We start from the raw sequence: 20397 nt of genomic DNA, 5'->3' as shown, positions 1-20397 counted from the left end.
AGCGAGTTAGCGGGTGGGTGAGTGAACGGGCTGGCGGACGAGTGAGCGGGCAGGTGAGGGAGCAAGCGAGCGGGCAGGCGAGCGAGCGGGCAGGCGAGTGAGCGAGCGAATGGGTGGGTGAGTGAGCGGGCAGGCGGCCGAGTGAGCGGGCACGTGAGTGAGTGAGTGAGCGAGCGAATGGGTGGGTGAGTGAGCGGGCGGGCAGCCGAGCGAGCGAGCAAGTGAGTGAGTGAGCGAGCGAGTGAGTGGTGGGTGGGTGAGCGGGCGGGCGGGCGGCCGAGGTGAGCGGGCACGCAAGTGAGTGAGTGAGCGAGTGAGCGGGCAGGCGAGCGAGTGAGTGAGTGAGCGAGCGAGTGAGTGGGTGGGTGAGCGGGGCGGGCGGGCGGGCGGTGCGGGCGCCGAGTGAGCGGGCACGCGAGTGAGTGAGGTGAGCGAGGTGAGCGGGCAGGCGAGCGAGTGAGCGAGCGAGTGAGCAGTTGGCGAGTTTGGCGAGTGGCGCTCTCACCCCCGAGGGCGCCGATGAACACCTTGGTGTGGAAGGGGGGGTTCCGACCGTCCCTCCCCACGAACTCGCGCGCTCGCTCGTAGATCGCGAACCTGGCCAGCGAGTAGGTGAGCTGCGCGCACAGAGACAAAGGTCCCCCGTGTAGCCTCAACTGACTGTCGGGGCGAGTGCTGTTCCACGATCAGCGGGCACCTACGAAGGGACACGACGGGGGTGGCTGGCCAAAATCATGCCCGGCCGCCTTTGTCTCCCCACTGACGACGTTTTACCCACCGCACCAGGTACTCAATTGAGGCCGAATCCGACCTCGGGGGAAGCGCAGGGACCGGTTCAAATAATCATCCGCGATGTTGGCCGTGAGTGGGAATCGAACTCGTGCTACGAACCCGGTGACTCAGCTCCACTCCCGCTCCCCACAATAATGGACATGGGGGGAGGGGAGCGGTGGTGGTGTAGTGGTTAGAACACACCACACTAAAACGAAACTATTTTTTTGATTTTACCAGGTAAAGCCTACTCAGCTATGTAGCTATTTTTAAATCCTTTATATTAAGTTCACTTGCTTGCTTGCGCGCTTACGACCGTGCAAATCTTTCGGTCGTTTTTTAACCCACTTCCCGTGATCCAATCGAGCTGACATTTTCCACACAAACTCGTTGTGCGTGACAATGAATGTTCGTGAAAAAATTTTCCCAAAATTTTACACTTTTTTGGAAAAAAATAATAATATTGAATTACCAATTGCTTAATGGTGGCAGGCAATCATCTGACCTATAGGTGGCAGCCATCTCAAGCCAGAGGACGAGAAGACTCTAGCCGCCACGCATATAAAGGATTTATAGTGAAAAACTTTGTTTTTACGGGTTAATTTTTTCAGAAGCGACCTGGCCACAAATGGTAACTCATCGAAGTGCCATTGTCATCGCGTGGAAATTTATCGCAGCCAAATACTGGACGCGTGACGTTGATTCTAAATGTGGAGGGGAAAAACCGGAGGACCGGGAGAAAAACCCACGCGACCACGGAGAGAGAGAGAGACGCAAACTCCAAATATACAGCAGCAGGCGTCAGGGGTCGGGATCAAACCCACGACCTCCTGTACCCCAGGCGAGGTAGCCAACATCTCGCCACCATGATGATGATGATGAGAGAGAGAGACACGCAAACTCCAAATTTACAGCAGCAGGCGTCAGGGGTCGGGATCGAACCCACGACCTCCTGCACACCAGGCGAGGTAGTTAACATCTCGCACCACGCGGCTGAGCGTCCCCGTGCTCGCGCGAAATCCCCGCGGGGCTAATCCCCGGCACTCCCTCTCTCCTCGACCCGGTGCCAACAAACTTCCCCCCATCACAACCCCCCAACTCCTCCACCAAACCACTTCATTAATTACGGACGCACGCCACAACCCACCACAACCCTCCACCCCACCCCACACCACCCCCTTTGGCCGACAGCCAAGGGGGCGGTGGGGTGGGTGGGCCCCCCCTGGGTGGGCCCCCCCGTCACCGTCTCGCGACATCGGCGGTCGTGTTCCAGTGGCGGTCGCTTACGCAACGGTTACGCAACCGGCGGGGGTGGGCGTCACCCCGGCGCAGCGAGCCGGGGTTGGTGGGCCACGTGCGGATGGGCAGGACCCGCGCCGAGGGGCGGGAGGGGGGGGGGTAAAGATGATGGGCAAAATGGGGGGCCGGGCGGGGAGGGGGGGCGTGGGATGGCTATAGTTCGATCGGACGATTCGAAGGTCAGGATTCAAGGGCAGGATTCAGGGTCACGATTCAGGGTCACGATTCGGAGTCAAGGTTCAGGGTCAAGGTTCAGGGTCAAGGTTCAGGGTCAGGGTCACGATTCAAGGTCAAAATTCGGGGTTACGATTCGGGGTCACGATTCCGGGGTCACAATTCAGGGTCACGATTCAGGGTCAAGATTCAGGGTCAAAGTTCAGGGTCAGGATTTGGGGTCGCGGCAGCGGTGAGCCGGTGGTACCTGGCGGCACAGCGACGCACTCAGTCCGTTGTAGAGAGCCAGCACGCCCTGCGTCCTCACCACGTGCACCGCCATGGAGCTCATGCGCATGCGCACCTCCTGCTGCGTCTGCAGGTGGACCTGGGGGCAACACCGGGTCAACCGCAGGGTCAACCGCTACTCACCCACAGGGTCAACCGCTACTCACTCAGAGGGTCAACCGCAGGGTCAACCGCTACTCACCCATAGGCTTAACCGCTGGGTCAACCGCAGGGTCAACCGCTACTCACCCACAGGGTCAACCACTGGGTCAAGCGCAGGGTCAACCGCTACTCACCCACAGGGTCAACCGCTGGGTCAACCGCAGGGTCAACCGCTGGGTCAACCGCAGGGTCAACCGCTACTCACCCACAGGGTCAATCGCAACTCACTCAGAGGGTCAACCGCAGGGTCAACGGCTACTCACCCACAGGGTCAATCGCAACTCACTCAGAGGGTCAACCGCAGGGTCAACGGCTACTCACCCACAGGGTCAACCGCAGGGTCAACCGCAGGGTCAATCGATACTCACCCACAGGGTCAAACGCAGGGTCAACCGCTACTCACCCACAGGGTCAATCGCTACTCACCCACAGGGTCAACCGCAACTCACTCAGAGGGTCAACCGCTGGGTCAACCTCTACTCACCCACAGGGTCAACCGCAGGGTCAACCGAAGGGTCAAATGCTACTCAATCCCCCCCCCCCTCCCCCCGTCTTATGAGTGAAACGGCGCACAGAAGCGGATCTCACAGAGCTACCGCCAAGATTCCTTTGTTCAGCCTCCCACGCCCCACACCCCGCCCCCCACGCCCCCCACCCCGCCCCCCAACTCCCCAACTCGCGTGGCGGGTTTTCTCCGCGCACTCCGGTTTCCTCCCCGCATCTCCAAATGCTCGTTCAACGGCGTTGGACAAACGACCCCAACGTAGGCCGACAGAGCTTGGGCAACTGTGGCTGCGCCGCCTTGACCGCTTGCACGACGGTTTCCCACGCGCCCGTTCCAATTTCACGAAAAGCGCGCCGCGTGGAGTTACAAATATTCATAATACTCATATTCTTGGTTCACTCGGTAAAAGTCGCGTAAATAGAAAACAAAAAAAATAATAAATAAACACGACGTTTCGATCGCAGCACAAGCGGTCTTCATCAGGGCGCTTGTGTCGAGATCGAAACGTCGCGGGTTTTTTTCCACTTTTAGTTTAGATTCTTTGGTTTTCTATTTACGTGACTTTTACCGAAAGAACCAATAATATGAATTCCTGCAGTCACGAAAGCTTTAAGTCAAGGTGTGCGCTTACTTATTTAGTTATTCTGAAGACGGTCGCGCGGGGGGTGGGGCCAGGCTGGCGGAGATTCCTGGGCAACGGAGCACTCGTCACCTCCCTGCGAAGCAGCTCAACACTCAGTGCCAGCGCACCACCCCTACCATCACACCACCCCTACCATCACACCACCCCTACCATCACACCACCCCTACCACCACACCACCCCTATCACCACACCACCCCTACCATCCACACCACCCCTACCATCACACCACCCCTACCATCCACACCACCCCTATCACCACACCACCCCTGCCATCCACACCACCCCTACCATCGCACCACCCCTGCCACCCGCACCACCCCTACCATCACACCACCCCTACCACCACACCACCCCTATCACCACACCACCCCTACCATCCACACCACCCCTACCATCACACCACCCCTACCATCCACACCACCCCTATCACCACACCACCCCTGCCATCCACACCACCCCTACCATCGCACCACCCCTACCACCACACCACCCCTACCACCGCACCACCCCTACCACCACACCACCCCTACCACCGCACCACCCCTACCACCACACCACCCCTACCACCGCACCACCCCTACCATCACACCACCCCTACCATCGCACCACCCCTGCCATCGCTCCGCTTACAGCAGAGCCTCGCCCAGGCAGAAGGCTCATTTCACAATGGCCCTTGACCAGATGGCATGGAATGCGCCCGGTCTGGTCCCCATCTGAGAAGCTCGCCAACAGCAGTGACGCCGTGCCGGGGTGAGAGCCGGGCGGGGGGGCACGCCGAGTGTAGCAGGGGGCAACGCAACCACACTCAACAGCTGGACACAGACCTGTTCTTCACCTGAGGACGGCTGCTTGCGTTGTGGCCGAAACGTCGTGAGAATTATTTTATTATGTTTAATTTGTATTATTTTATTACTTCCCTTCTACGTGACTTTACCGAAAGAACCAAAAAGCTGGAAATGCATTACTAAGCCCCACCCCCCGCCCCGCCAAAATATCCCCCGTGTAGCATTAACAGATTGTTGGGGCGAATCTTCCGATCGCCACGGCACACGAGGGCGTGGGTGGCCGGCACCGCGCTGTGGGTCACACTCAAAGCTTCACGCAGATTTATTAAATGATTTTTTGCTGTAAGCACGCCGGTGGCTTAGTGTGCTTGGCAAGGAGCCTGTACACTCGATGAGTGTTGCCACAGACTCACATAGAGACCAACAAGCTCACATAGAGACACACAGACTCACACAGAGAGCCACAGACTCTCATAGAGACCCACAGACTCACACAGAGACCCAGAGACTATCACAGAGACCCACAGACTCTCATAGAGACCCACATACTCTCAGAGACCCACAGACTCACATAGAGACCCACAGACTCACACAGAGACCCACAAACTCTCACAGAGACCAACAAATTCACACAGAGACCCATAGACTCACACAGAGAACCACTGACTCACATAGAGACCCACAGACTCTCATAGAGACCCACAGACTCACACAGAGAACCACTGACTCACATAGAGACCCACAGACTCTCATAGAGACCCACATACTCGCATAGAGACCCACAGACTCGCATAGAAACCCAGACTCACAAAGACCCACAGACTCACACAGAGACCCACAGAGACCCACAGACGCACATAGAGACCCACTGACTCACATAGAGACCCACAGACTCTCATAGAGACCCACAGACTCACATACAGACCCACAGACTCACACAGAGAGCCACAGACTCTGATAGAGACCAACAAACTCACATAGAGACCCACAGACTCACATACAGACCCACAGACTCACATAGCGACCCGCAGACTCACATAGAGACCCACAGACTCACATAGAGACCCACAGATCCACAGAGAGACCCTCAGACCCACAAGAGACCCACAGACTCACATAGAGACCCTCAGACCCACAGAGACCCAGAGACTCTCATAGAGACCCACAGACTCACATAGAGACCCACAGGCTCACATAGAGACCCACAGACTCACATAGAGACCCACAGACTCACACAGAGACCCACAGACTCACATACAGACCCACAGACTCACATAGCGACCCACAGACTCACATAGAGACCCACAGACTCACATAGAGACCCACAGACTCTCATAGAGACTCACAGACTCACATAGAGACCCACAGATCCACAGAGACCCGCAGACTCACAAGACAGACCCCCACAGAGACTGCCAGGTTCATAGCGAGACCCCAAGACTCACAGAGAGACCCCAAGACTCACAGAAAGGCCCCCAAATCCAGAGAAACCCACAGGTTTACACACCCCAAGACCCACAAAGACCCCCAGAGAAACCCCTCCAGACTCACAGACAGATCCCCAAAACCTTTGGGGGGGTCAAGGGTCGGCATCGGCTGACGAATCAGCAGTCGGCGCTTGCCGTGGCACGGTTTGAATGCCTCCACCAAAGTACAACCCCGGGAGAGGGGACTGCCCGACTTTGGGAGGGAGTCAGACGATCGATTTCTGAAATCGATCGTCTGCGCCCTCGCGGTCAGAGGTCAACGCGTGGGATCCCTCCGCGAAGCGGAGAAAGTTTGTACAGTCGTTGAACGGATGATAAAGACGCGACTTTTTCCCCGTGCGGGCTGGCACGTTCCCACAGTGGCGGCGGCGGCGGCGTCGCGCGTGGGCGATGAATGTCAGAGGCACGCGGTCGAACGGGAGGGCACACCGAGTGGGGTCACGCGAGGGTGGGATAGCGTCACCGAATAGAGAAACATCACTAGATTCATTTTACCATGGGAAGGTGCCGCTGAGCTGCGGTACGGGTCTTTTTCAGAAGTGACCTTGGACTATCGCAAATGATTGCTCAGCGCAGGGGCTTATCATTACGTGAATATTTATCGCGGCCAAACAGCCCTGAACGCGCCGTGTTGATTCTAAATGCGGCGGGGAAAAGGCGGAGGGGAGACGCTGAGAAAAATCCACACGACCACGGGGAGAGAGAGGGCGAGAGACGGGCAGACTCCAAATATACAGCGGGCGTCAGGGTCGGTATTGAACCCACAACCTCCTGTAAAGCAGACCAGGGAGTCAAGATCTCTCCACCGTGGTGCATCTAGAGACCCATAGACTCACACAGAGACCCATATACTCACGCAGAGACCCATAGACTCACACAGAGACCCATAGACTCACACAGAGACCCATATACTCACACAGAGACCCATATACTCACACAGAGACCCATATACTCACACAGAGACCCATAGACTCACGCAGAGACCCATAGACTCACACAGAGACCCATAGACTCACACAGAGACCCATATACTCACACAGAGACCCATATACTCACGCAGAGACCCATAGACTCACGCAGAGACCCATAGACTCACACAGAGACCCATATACTCACACAGAGACCCATATACTCACACAGAGACCCATAGACTCACACAGAGACCCATATACTCACACAGAGACCCATATACTCACACAGAGACCCATAGACTCACACAGAGACCCATATACTCACACAGAGACCCATAGACTCACACAGAGACCCATATACTCACACAGAGACCCATATACTCACACAGAGACCCATAGACTCACACAGAGACCCATATACTCACACAGAGACCCATATACTCACACAGAGACCCATAGACTCACACAGAGACCCATAGACTCACACAGAGACCCATAGACTCACACAGAGACCCATAGACTCACACAGAGACCCATATACTCACACAGAGACCCATATACTCACACAGAGACCCATAGACTCACACAGAGACCCATAGACTCACACAGAGACCCATAGACTCACACAGAGACCCATATACTCACATAGAGACCCATAGACTCACACAGAGACCCATAGACTCACACAGAGACCCATAGACTCACACAGAGACCCATAGACTCACACAGAGACCCATAGACTCACACAGAGGCCCATAGACTCACACAGAGACCCATAGACTCACACAGAGACCCATATACTCACACAGAGACCCATAGACTCACACAGAGACCCATAGACTCACACAGAGACCCATAGACTCACACAGAGACCCACATACTCACACAGAGACCCACAGACTCACACAGAGACCCATAGACTCACACAGAGACCCATAGACTCACACAGAGACCCATAGACTCACGCAGAGACCCATAGACTCAAACAGAGACCCATAGACTCACACAGAGACCCATAGACTCACACAGAGACCCATAGACTCACACAGAGACCCATAGACTCACGCTGAGACTCATAGACTCACACAGAGGCCCATAGACTCACACAGAGACCCACAGACTCACACAGAGACCCACAGACTCACACAGAGACCCATAGACTCACACAGAGACCCATAGACTCACACAGAGACCCATAGACTCACGCAGAGACCCATAGACTCAAACAGAGACCCATAGACTCACACAGAGACCCATAGACTCACACAGAGACCCATAGACTCACACAGAGACCCATAGACTCACGCTGAGACTCATAGACTCACACAGAGACCCACAGACTCACACAGAGACCCACAGACTCACACAGAGACCCACAGACTCACACAGATACCCAGAGACCCACAAACTCACACAGAGACCCACAGACTCACACAGAGGCCCATAGACTCACACAGAGACCCATAGACTCGCACAGAGACCCATAGACTCGCACAGAGACCCATAGACTCACGTAGAGACCCATAGACTCACGCTGAGACTCATAGACTCACACAGAGACCCATAGACTCACACAGAGACCCATAGCCTAACACAGAGACCCATCGACTCACACAGAGACCCATAGACTCACAAAGAGACCCATAGACTCACACAGAGACCCATAGACTCACACAGAGAACCCATCGACTCACACAGAGACCCATAGACTCACACAGAAACCCATAGACTCACACAGAGACCCACAGACTCACACAGAGACCCACAGACTCACACAGAGACCCACAGACTCACACAGATACCCAGAGACCCACAGACTCACACAGAGACCCACAGACTCACACAGAGACCCATAGACTCACACAGAGACCCATAGACTCACACAGAGACCCATATACTCACACAGAGACCCATAGACTCACACAGAGACCCATAGACTCACACAGAGACCCATATACTCACACAGAGACCCATAGACTCACACAGAGACCCATAGACTCACACAGAGACCCATAGACTCACACAGAGACCCATATACTCACATAGAGACCCATAGACTCACACAGAGACCCATAGACTCACACAGAGACCCATAGACTCACACAGAGACCCATAGACTCACACAGAGACCCATAGACTCACACAGAGGCCCATAGACTCACACAGAGACCCACATACTCACACAAAGACCCATAGACTCACACAGAGACCCATAGACTCACACAGAGACCCATAGACTCACACAGAGGCCCATAGACTCACACAGAGACCCACATACTCACACAGAGACCCACAGACTCACACAGAGACCCATAGACTCACACAGAGACCCATAGACTCACACAGAGACCCATAGACTCACGCAGAGACCCATAGACTCAAACAGAGACCCATAGACTCACACAGAGACCCATAGACTCACACAGAGACCCATAGACTCACACAGAGACCCATAGACTCACGCTGAGACTCATAGACTCACACAGAGACCCACAGACTCACACAGAGACCCACAGACTCACACAGATACCCAGAGACCCACAAACTCACACAGAGACCCACAGACTCACACAGAGGCCCATAGACTCACACAGAGACCCATAGACTCGCACAGAGACCCATAGACTCGCACAGAGACCCATAGACTCACGTAGAGACCCATAGACTCACGCTGAGACTCATAGACTCACACAGAGACCCATAGACTCACACAGAGACCCATAGCCTAACACAGAGACCCATCGACTCACACAGAGACCCATAGACTCACAAAGAGACCCATAGACTCACACAGAGACCCATAGACTCACACAGAGAACCCATCGACTCACACAGAGACCCATAGACTCACACAGAAACCCATAGACTCACACAGAGACCCACAGACTCACACAGAGACCCACAGACTCACACAGAGACCCACAGACTCACACAGATACCCAGAGACCCACAGACTCACACAGAGACCCACAGACTCACACAGAGGCCCATAGACTCACACAGAGACCCATAGACTCACACAGAGACCCATCGACTCATACAGAGACCCATCGACTCAGACAGAGACCCATCGACTCACACAGAGACCCATAGACTCACATAGAGACACAGACTCACACAGAGACCCATAGACTCACACAGAGACCCATAGACTCACACAGGGACCCATAGACTCACACAGAGACCCATAGACTCACACAGAGACCCATAGACTCACACAGAGAACCCATAGACTCACACAGAGAACCCATAGACTCACATAGAGACCCATAGACTCACATAGAGACACATAGACTCACACAGAGACCCATAGACTCACACAGAGACCCATAGACTCACACAGAGACCCATAGACTCACACAGAGACCCATATACTCACACAGAGACCCATATACTCACACAGAGACCCATATACTCACACAGAGACCCATAGACTCACACAGAGACCCATAGACTCACACAGAGACCCATAGACTCACACAGAGACCCATAGACTCACACAGAGACCCATAGACTCACACAGAGACCCATATACTCACACAGAGACCCATAGACTCACACAGAGACCCATAGACTCACACAGAGACCCATAGACTCACACAGAGACCCATATACTCACGCAGAGACCCATAGACTCACACAGAGACCCATATACTCACACAGAGACCCATAGACTCACACAGAGACCCATAGACTCACACAGAGACCCATAGACTCACACAGAGACCCATAGACTCACACAGAGACCCATAGACTCACACAGAGACCCATATACTCACACAGAGACCCATAGACTCACACAGAGACCCATATACTCACACAGAGACCCATAGACTCACACAGAGACCCATAGACTCACACAGAGACCCATAGACTCACACAGAGACCCATAGACTCACACAAAGACCCATAGACTCACACAGAGACCCATAGACTCACACAGAGACCCATAGACTCACACAGAGGCCCATAGACTCACACAGAGACCCACAGACTCACACAGAGACCCACAGACTCACACAGAGACCCATAGACTCACACAGAGACCCATAGACTCACACAGAGACCCATAGACTCACACAGAGACCCATAGACTCACGCAGAGACCCATAGACTCAAACAGAGACCCATAGACTCACACAGAGACCCATAGACTCACACAGAGACCCATAGACTCACACAGAGACCCATAGACTCACACTGAGACTCATAGACTCACACAGAGACCCACAGACTCACACAGAGACCCACAGACTCACACAGAGACCCACAGACTCACACAGATACCCAGAGACCCACAAACTCACACAGAGACCCACAGACTCACACAGAGGCCCATAGACTCGCACAGAGACCCATAGACTCGTACAGAGACCCATAGACTCGCACAGAGACCCATAGACTCACGCAGAGACCCATAGACTCACGCTGAGACTCATAGACTCACACAGAGACCCATAGACTCACACAGAGACCCATAGACTCACAAAGAGACCCATCGACTCACAAAGAGACCCATGGACTCACACAGAGACCCATAGCCTCACACAGAGACCCATCGACTCACACAGAGACCCATAGACTCACACAGAGACCCATAGACTCACACAGAGACCCATAGACTCACACAGAGAACCCATCGACTCACACAGAGACCCATAGACTCACACAGAGACCCACAGACTCACACAGAGACCCACAGACTCACACAGAGACCCACAGACTCACACAGATACCCAGAGACCCACAGACTCACACAGAGACCCACAGACTCACACAGAGGCCCATAGACTCACACAGAGACCCATAGACTCACACAGAGACCCATCGACTCACACAGAGACCCATCGACTCAGACAGAGACCCATCGACTCACACAGAGACCCATCGACTCACATAGAGACACAGACTCACACAGAGACCCATAGACTCACACAGAGACCCATAGACTCACACAGAGACCCATAGACTCACACAGAGAACCCATAGACTCACACAGAGAACCCATAGACTCACATAGAGACCCATAGACTCACATAGAGACCCATAGACTCACACAGAGACCCATAGACTCACACAGAGACCCATAGACTCACACAGAGACCCATAGACTCACATAGAGATCCATAGACTCACACAGAGACCCATAGACTCACACAGAGAACCCATAGACTCACACAGTGACCCATCGACTCACACAGAGACCCATAGACTCACACAGAGACCCATAGACTCCCACAGAGAACCCATAGACTCACACAGAGACCCATAGACTCACACAGAGACCCATCGACTCATACAGAGACCCATCGACTCACACAGAGACCCATCGACTCACACAGAGACCCATAGACTCACATAGAGACACAGACTCACACAGAGACCCATAGACTCACACAGAGACCCATAGACACACACAGAGACCCATAGACTCACACAGAGAACCCATAGACTCACACAGAGAACCCATAGACTCACATAGAGACCCATAGACTCACACAGAGACCCATAGACTCACACAGAGACCCATAGACTCACACAGAGACCCTTGGGGTCACGTGGTTGGCAAGGGCTCTGGTGCAATCAATTAAATGGGGACCCCCCCTGTCCAATTACCGCCCTACGCCCCGCCCCCTCCAATGTCACGTGCGGACCCGTTGCAGTTGCACCGCCTGCGTGCTCACGAGTTCCACCACCTACCGGGCCACAGGGTGGCTGGGAGAGGCTCATGGCAGAGATCGCAAACAAGTTTTGATTCCTTACCCGTACCCGGCCGCACCAGGGTAGCAATCGGGTACTTGTACCCTACCCGTACCCGGCCGGGTAGGGTACGGGTACCCGATTGCGCGGGTGGGTTGATTCTAGAAACTTGAATTGTGAGAAGAGACAAGACGTTGGGAAATGAGTGACAAACAGTGACTCACCATTGACTCACGGCCTACCCGTACCCGGCCGCACCAGGGTCGCAAACGGGTACCCGTACCCGTACCTGGGTACGGGTAGTCGGGTATCGGGTAGGGTACGGGTATCAGGTACCCGATTGCGACCTCTGGCTCACGCTGACAGGTGAACTCCCATGACCCCCCACCTGGCCTTCCCCCACCGCCCCACTCCCTCCCTCCCTGCGCCCTGGGGACGCCTCACCTGGGCTCACCTGTACCGGCGCGATCCGGGATTTACAAATACCCGTCAGTGCGAGATATTCCGCACACTCACGCTGCCGTCAGCACGCTCACCTGGGGCTCACCTGAGGCTCACCTGGGGCACACGTGGAGCTCACTAGGGGGTCACGTGGGGGTCACGTGGGGGTCACGTGGGGGTCACGTGGAGCTCTTCGTCAAAGTGCGGCCCCACTACCAGCTCCATCGTAGTTACCCCTTGGCAAGATAACTGATGCGTCGCGAGTGAAAAACAGGGTGCTACACAAACATGTTAACACTTACATGGCACTATCGTTTTCAATGGCAAAATAACGGATAATACACTGTAACATGATAACAAATGTTACGCTAATAGCTTCAAAAAATTTTCGATTTAAAGCTTTCGTGACTGCAGGGATTCATCTTCTTGGTTCTTTCGGTAAAGTCACGTAGAAGGGAAATAATAAAATAATAAAAATAAAACAAAATCAAATAATTCTCACGACGTTTCGGCCACAACGCAAGCAGCCGTCTTCAGGTGAAGAACAGGTCTGTCGGAAAGACAGCTGTCTTTCCGACACTCGTTCGCCATCGTTGTCAACGCGTGCCTGGAATCTTCTCCAGGTGGTCTCCAGAGCCTGGAGGCAGCCACATTTATCGTGGTATCGTTGCAAATTCTCAGACTGTGTTCACATTTTTTTGAAGCGCCCTGTAAACATCCCAGGAAGCGGGGAGTGCTACGAGAAAGGATTGGTCGCGAAAATTAATTCCAACCGCGTTTTAAATAAGTGCCGTTGTTACTTTTTGGTTCTTTCGGTAAAGTCACGTAGAAAGAAACTAAATTAAATAATAGCATACGACGTGTCGATTGCAACACGAGCAATCGGCATTATCATCAGGTGCGAATGAATGAGAAAACAAACCTAGTAAACAAATTGGAACCTCATTTGCCAGAAAAAGTATGACTGTCAGAACTGTCAGTTTTGTTGCCAGATAAAAGGGTAAAAAAAAACAATTATCAAACCTAGTAAACTTAGAAATATAATGCAATACAACACAGAGAGTTGGCTACCATCACAGTCAACACCCTACCTGGTTGATCACGTGCTTCCAAAGATCGCTAAACTTGAGAGAGAGAGACACAAAACACAGACACGTCCATTCGTACCTGATGACGGACTGCTTGTGTGTTGCAATCAAAACGTCGTATTGTATCATTTAATTCGATTTCTTTCCAAGTGACTTTACAATGAAAGCTCCAAATCAAGTGTCGTTGCTCTTTCATCCACTCTTGTTGAAAAACAAATCTCATGGGGGGGGGGGGGGGGGGCCCAATTCGTAGCTTCGGCCAGGATCTATTCCTGGGGGGGATACGGAGGTGGAGGGATCAATAACCGATTCTGAAAACGATCAGCGGCCAGAGAGATTAACCCGCGGGATCCCTCCGCGCGCGAAGAGAACGCTCGCGAAAATCACTGGAACGCATGACAACGAGCACGCGACTTTGCCCCGCGGCAGAGGTCGCAACCGGGTACCCGATACCCGTACCCTACCCGATACCCGGCTACCCGTACCCGGCCGGGTACGGGTACGGGTAGCCGTTTGCGACCCTGGTGCGGCCGGGTACGGGTAGGCCGTGAGTCACTGCTGAGTAACCGTTTGTCACTCATTTCGGGTAGGGTACGGGTAGGGAACAGGAACCCGTACCCGGCCGGGTACGGGTACGGGTACCCATTTGCGACCCTGGTGCGGCAGGGTACGGGTACGGGTAAGGAATCAAAACCCGTTTGCGACCTCTGCCCCGCGGCGGGGTTGGCACGCTCTTCCCACAGTGGCGTGATGGCAGAGGCGGGGGGTAGCAGCGGGCGCGCGGCGTGTGTGGCGTGTGTGGCGTGTGGCGTGACGATTGCCTGGCGGCACGCGGTCCAACCCAAGAGACGCGGAGTTCACACCAAGATTTGAAACTTTCGTGACTGCAAGGATTCATACTCTTAGGTCTTTCGGTAAAGTCACGCAGGAAAAAAAATGAAATTAAAATTAATAAAAAGCCAGATTTGCTGCTGCAGCGAATCTGGCTGTGACGGTCCCACCTGATGACGGAGACTTGAGCTGCCTCCGAAACGTCGTGAGTTTATTATTTTATTTTTATTAATTTTAATTAAAAATTTTTACCTACGTGACTTTACCGAAAGAACTACGAGTATGAATTCACACGAAGACCCTCGCCCCATACGGCATGCACAGGCTGGAGGGGGCAAGTGCTGTTAGTGTACACACGAAAGGCAGACATCCCCCGTATAGCCGCAACAGAAAGTTAGCGAGTGGCAGCGCCTATGAAGGCCGGCACGGCACACGAGGGGGTGGGTGGCCAGCACCACGCCCGGCCAAATTTGTCGTCACTGATGTTGGCCGTGAGCGGGAATCGAACTCGGTTCGCCCGGTGCGTAGGGCAGCGGAGCTAAACCACTACCCCTACCGCTCCCCACGCTGGCAAACAGACGCGGTTAGCACAGGAGAGTGCAAGCAAAATGAACATCTGGAAATTAATAACTTTTACCAGCACCACCATACACCCCCACGATCCCCCCGTATAGTCTTGACAAACATCTAGAAATTAATAACTTTTACAAGCACCACCATACCCCCCCCACCCCCAACGATCCCCCCTATATCCTTAACAAACATCTAGAAATTAATCACTTTTACCAGCACCACCATACACCCCAACGATCCCCCCTATAGCCTTAAAAAACATCTAGAAATTAATAACTTTCACCAGCACCACCATACCTCCCAACGATCCCCCCCTATAGCCTTAAAAAACATCTAGAAATTAATAACTTTTACCAGCACCACCATACAACCCAACGATCCCCCCTATAGCCTTAAAAAACATCTAGAAATTAATAACTTTTATCCAGCACCACCATACCCCTCCCCCCCCAACTATCCCCCCTATAGCCTTAAAAAACCGTAGGGGCAAGTGCTGTTAGCGAGCACCTATGACGGCCGGAACGGCACACGAGGGGGTGGGTGGCCAGCACCACGCCCAACCGCCTTTGTCTCCCCATTGGCGATGTTTACACACTGCACCAGGTACTCCTTTGAGGCTGAGTCGACCTAGGGGAGGCTCAGGACCGGTTCAAATAATCGCCACCGTTGTTGTGCCGTGAGTGGGAATCGAACTCGGGTCACCGGGTTTGTAGCGCAGCGCGCTAACCGCTACACTACCGCTCCCCACACACATAGGGACACAGACCAAGTGGGACATGGACAGTGGAGAACAAATACACACAGTGGGACACACAGACACACACACAAGGCCTGGCAGTGGGACACATAGGGTACACAAACACACACAGACACACACACAAGGACACACACACAGATAGAACACACACACACAGGTGGAACACACACACACACAAGGACACACGTACAGGGGAAACACACACAGATGCATACACACACACAGGGAGAACTCTCACTAGGGACACACACACTCTGGACACACACACACGAGACACACACACACTCTGGACACACCCACACACGAGGACACACACTCTGGACACACACACACACACACTCTGGACACACACACACGAGACACACACACACTCTGGACACACACACACACGAGGGACACACACACTCTGGACACACACACACACACGAGGGACACACACACGAGGGACACACACACTCACTCTGGACACACACACTCTGGACACACACACACACGAGGGACATACACACACACTCTGGACACACACACTCTGGACACACACACTCTGGACACACACACGAGGGACACACACACACACACACTCTGGACACACACACTCTGGACACACACACACACTCTGGACACACACACACGAGACACACACACACTCTGGACACACACACACACTAGGGACACACACACACTCTGGACACACACACACTCTGGACACACACACACACACTCTGGACACACACACACACTCTGGACACACACACACACACTCTGGACACACACACACACTCTGGACACACACACACACTCTGGACACACACACACACTCTGGACACACACACACACTCTGGACACACACACACACACTCTGGACACACACACACACACACACTCTGGACACACACACACTCTGGACACACAAACACGAGGGACACACACACACTAGAGACACACACACACTAGAGACACACACACACTAGAGACACACACACTCTGGACACACACACTCTGGACACACACACTCGAAACACACACACACACACTAGGGACACACACACACTCACTCTGGACACACACACGAGGGGGACACTCTGGACAATGCGGCCCTCGAAAGCAGCCGTCTCCGACACAAGGACACACAACAAGCAGCGGGTCAATGCGGGTGAGGTCAGCTGAGGTCAGAGTCAGCGGTGTTTACGTGAACACGGCCGTGTTTACATTCACAGGCAGCCTTGAATACGGCACTCATAGATACAGGAGACACACCACTCATCCATACAGGACACCCAGCACTCACTCATACAGGACACCCACCACTCACTCATACAGGACACCCACCACTCACTCATACAGGACACCCACCACTCACTCATACAGGAGAAACACCACTCACTCATACAGGAGAAACACCACTCATAGATACAGGAGACACACCACTCATTCATACAGGACACCCATCACTCACTCATACAGGACACCCATCACTCACTCATACAGAACACCCATCACTCACTCATACAGGACACCCAACGCTTACTAATACAGGACACCCATCACTCACTAATACAGGACACCCATCACTCACTCATACAGAACACCCATCACTCACTCATACAGGACACCCAACGCTTACTAATACAGGACACCCATCACTCACTCATACAGGACACCCACCACTCACTCATACAGGACACCCATCACTCACTCATACAGAACACCCACCACTCATTCATACAGGACACCCAACACTTACTAATACATGACACCCACCACTCATTCATACAGAACACACATCACTCACTCATACAGGACACCCAGCACTCATACAGAACACCCATCACTCACTCATACAGAACACCCAGCACTTACTAATACAGGACACCCAGTACCCATACATACAGGACACCCAGCACTCATAGATACAGGGGACACCACTCATTCATAGATGACACCCAGTACCCATTCATACAGGACACCCAACACTTACTAATACATGACACCCGGCACTCACTCATACAGGACACCCAACACTCATTCATACAGGACACCGAGCATTTACTCATACAGGTCACACGGCACTCATTCATACAGGAGACACACCACTCACATATACAGAACACCCAACACTCACTCATACAGAACACCCAACACTCATACAGGACACCCAACACTTACTCATACAGAACACCCATCACTCACTCATACAGGACACCCATCACTCACTCATACAGGACACCCATCACTCACTCATACAGAACACCCAACACTCATTCATACAGGAGACACCCAACACTCATTCATACAGGACACCCAACACCATGAGATAGGACGGTCCCACCAGACAGGACACACGGGCACGCTGCTGGACAGGACCGTCGGACAACGCACCCACGCGACTCGAGGGTTGGAGGTAGGGGGGGGGGTCACCCCCATCACTCATCATCATCCTCGTGCGTTTGCAGAGTCACGGTGATGCGAGATGTAGCTGCCGCATCTGAAGCTGCTGCTGCTGCTGCAGCTGCCGCATCCGCATTGTTTCAAGTTTCATGTATTAGGTATATAGCCCCTGTGAGCCATTCGGCTCTTGAATCGGGTGCAACTGCAACAAACAAAGACGCTGCTTTCCCCGAAAGACCTGGTCTTCACCTGAGGACGGCTGCTTGCGTTGTGGCCGAAACGTCGTGAGAATTATTTTATTATGTTTTATTTTTATTATTTTATTATGTTTAATTTTTATTATTTTATTATGTTTCATTTTTATTGTTTTATTATGTTTTACTTTTCTTATTTTATTATGTTTTATTTTTATTATTTTATTACTTCACTTCTACGTGACTTTACCGACAGAACCAAGAAGAAGAAGAAAACTAAAACATGAACAAGAAAACATCTTGTAGTGACTACGCGCAAACAGAAAATCCAAGAAAAGACAGCAAAATATTGCAGAAAAAGCACCGTACAGCGTACACCAACACTGTGTCCGCGTGCCGGGGGGAGGGGGGGGCTCACCTTGATCAGGTCCAGGGGGTGCGTGCAGCAGGCCGCGCCCGCAGAGGCGAGACCCCCAAAATACCAGCGAGACACGCGCCTCGAGTCGCCCCCCATTCCGAGATGCTGCTGCTGATGCTGCTGCTTGTGCTGATGATGCTGCTGTTACTAGTGCTGGTTCTGCTGTAGATGATACTGCTGCTAGTGCTGATGCTGCTTGTGCTGATGCTACTTGTGCTGATGATGCTGCTGCTGTTACTCGAGCTGGTTCTGCTGTGGCTGCTGCTGCTGCTGCTACTTGCTAGTGCTGCTGCTGCTCGTGCTGATGATAGTGCTGATTCTGCTGCTGCTGCTGCTGCCTCGTCTGCTGATGCTGCTCGTACTGATGCTACTGCTGCTAGTGTTGATTCTGTGGCTGCTGCTGCTGCCGCCGCTATTGCTGACGCTTCTGATACTGCTGCTTGCTTGAAAGTGATTCTTGCCACCGCGTGTTACTGCTGCTGCTGCTCGCACTGCTGCCTCTAATGCCCTCGCTGCTGACGATGCGAGTGATGACTTTCTTTAAACTCCCGCTGTTACGACGGACGTGCACTCCTCTCACGCCTCCTCCGCCTCGCTCGCTCGCTCACCACTACCACCACCGCTCTTGCTGCTGCTGCTGCTACTACTGCTGATGACCGGAGACTGACAGAGAGACGCGCTCTGACCGCTGCCAAAAAGAGCGAGGAGAGGAGGAGGAGGAGCCGTCGAACCGAGCAAGCGGGAGCGGGGCGACACCCCCCACACCTCTCTCTCTCTCCTCTCTCTCCTACCCCCTCCTCCTCCTATATCATGTCCTCTCTTCTCTCCCCTGTCCTCTCCTGCCCTCTCTCCTCCCCTCTCTCCTCTCTCCTCCCCTCTCTCCTGCCCTCTCTCCTCCCCACACTCATCCGCTCACTCTCTCGGCGCGCTAACGATGAGAGGCGGGGCCACGTGGCGTGTGGTGCCACGTGGTCCCCGCCTCCTCGCTACTTCCTGGTCACG

The 20397-nt window shown here is 53.4% G+C and overlaps 1 protein-coding gene across 1 annotated transcript in view; it reads right to left on the bottom strand.

The window, feature by feature from the left end:
• Positions 1-20063, bottom strand: part of SLC25A10 (solute carrier family 25 member 10) — a 36842-nt gene extending 16779 nt beyond the window's left edge. Inside the window, exons 1-3 of the mRNA XM_078618494.1 lie at positions 19396-20063; positions 2492-2611; positions 506-617 (exon numbers count right to left, since the gene is read on the bottom strand). Of these exons, the coding sequence (XP_078474620.1) occupies positions 506-617; positions 2492-2611; positions 19396-19491 (328 nt within the window). The 5' untranslated portion in view covers positions 19492-20063. The remainder of the gene's footprint in view (positions 1-505; positions 618-2491; positions 2612-19395) is intronic.
• Positions 20064-20397: the final 334 nt, after the last annotated feature.

The sequence above is a fragment of the Lampetra planeri genome, chromosome 58 (assembly GCF_965212315.1).
Source record: "Lampetra planeri chromosome 58, kcLamPlan1.2.h2, whole genome shotgun sequence".
Classification (NCBI taxonomy): domain Eukaryota; kingdom Metazoa; phylum Chordata; class Hyperoartia; order Petromyzontiformes; family Petromyzontidae; genus Lampetra; species Lampetra planeri.
Note: the sequence above shows the minus strand (reverse complement) of the source record. Positions and strands in the feature narration are given on the sequence as shown.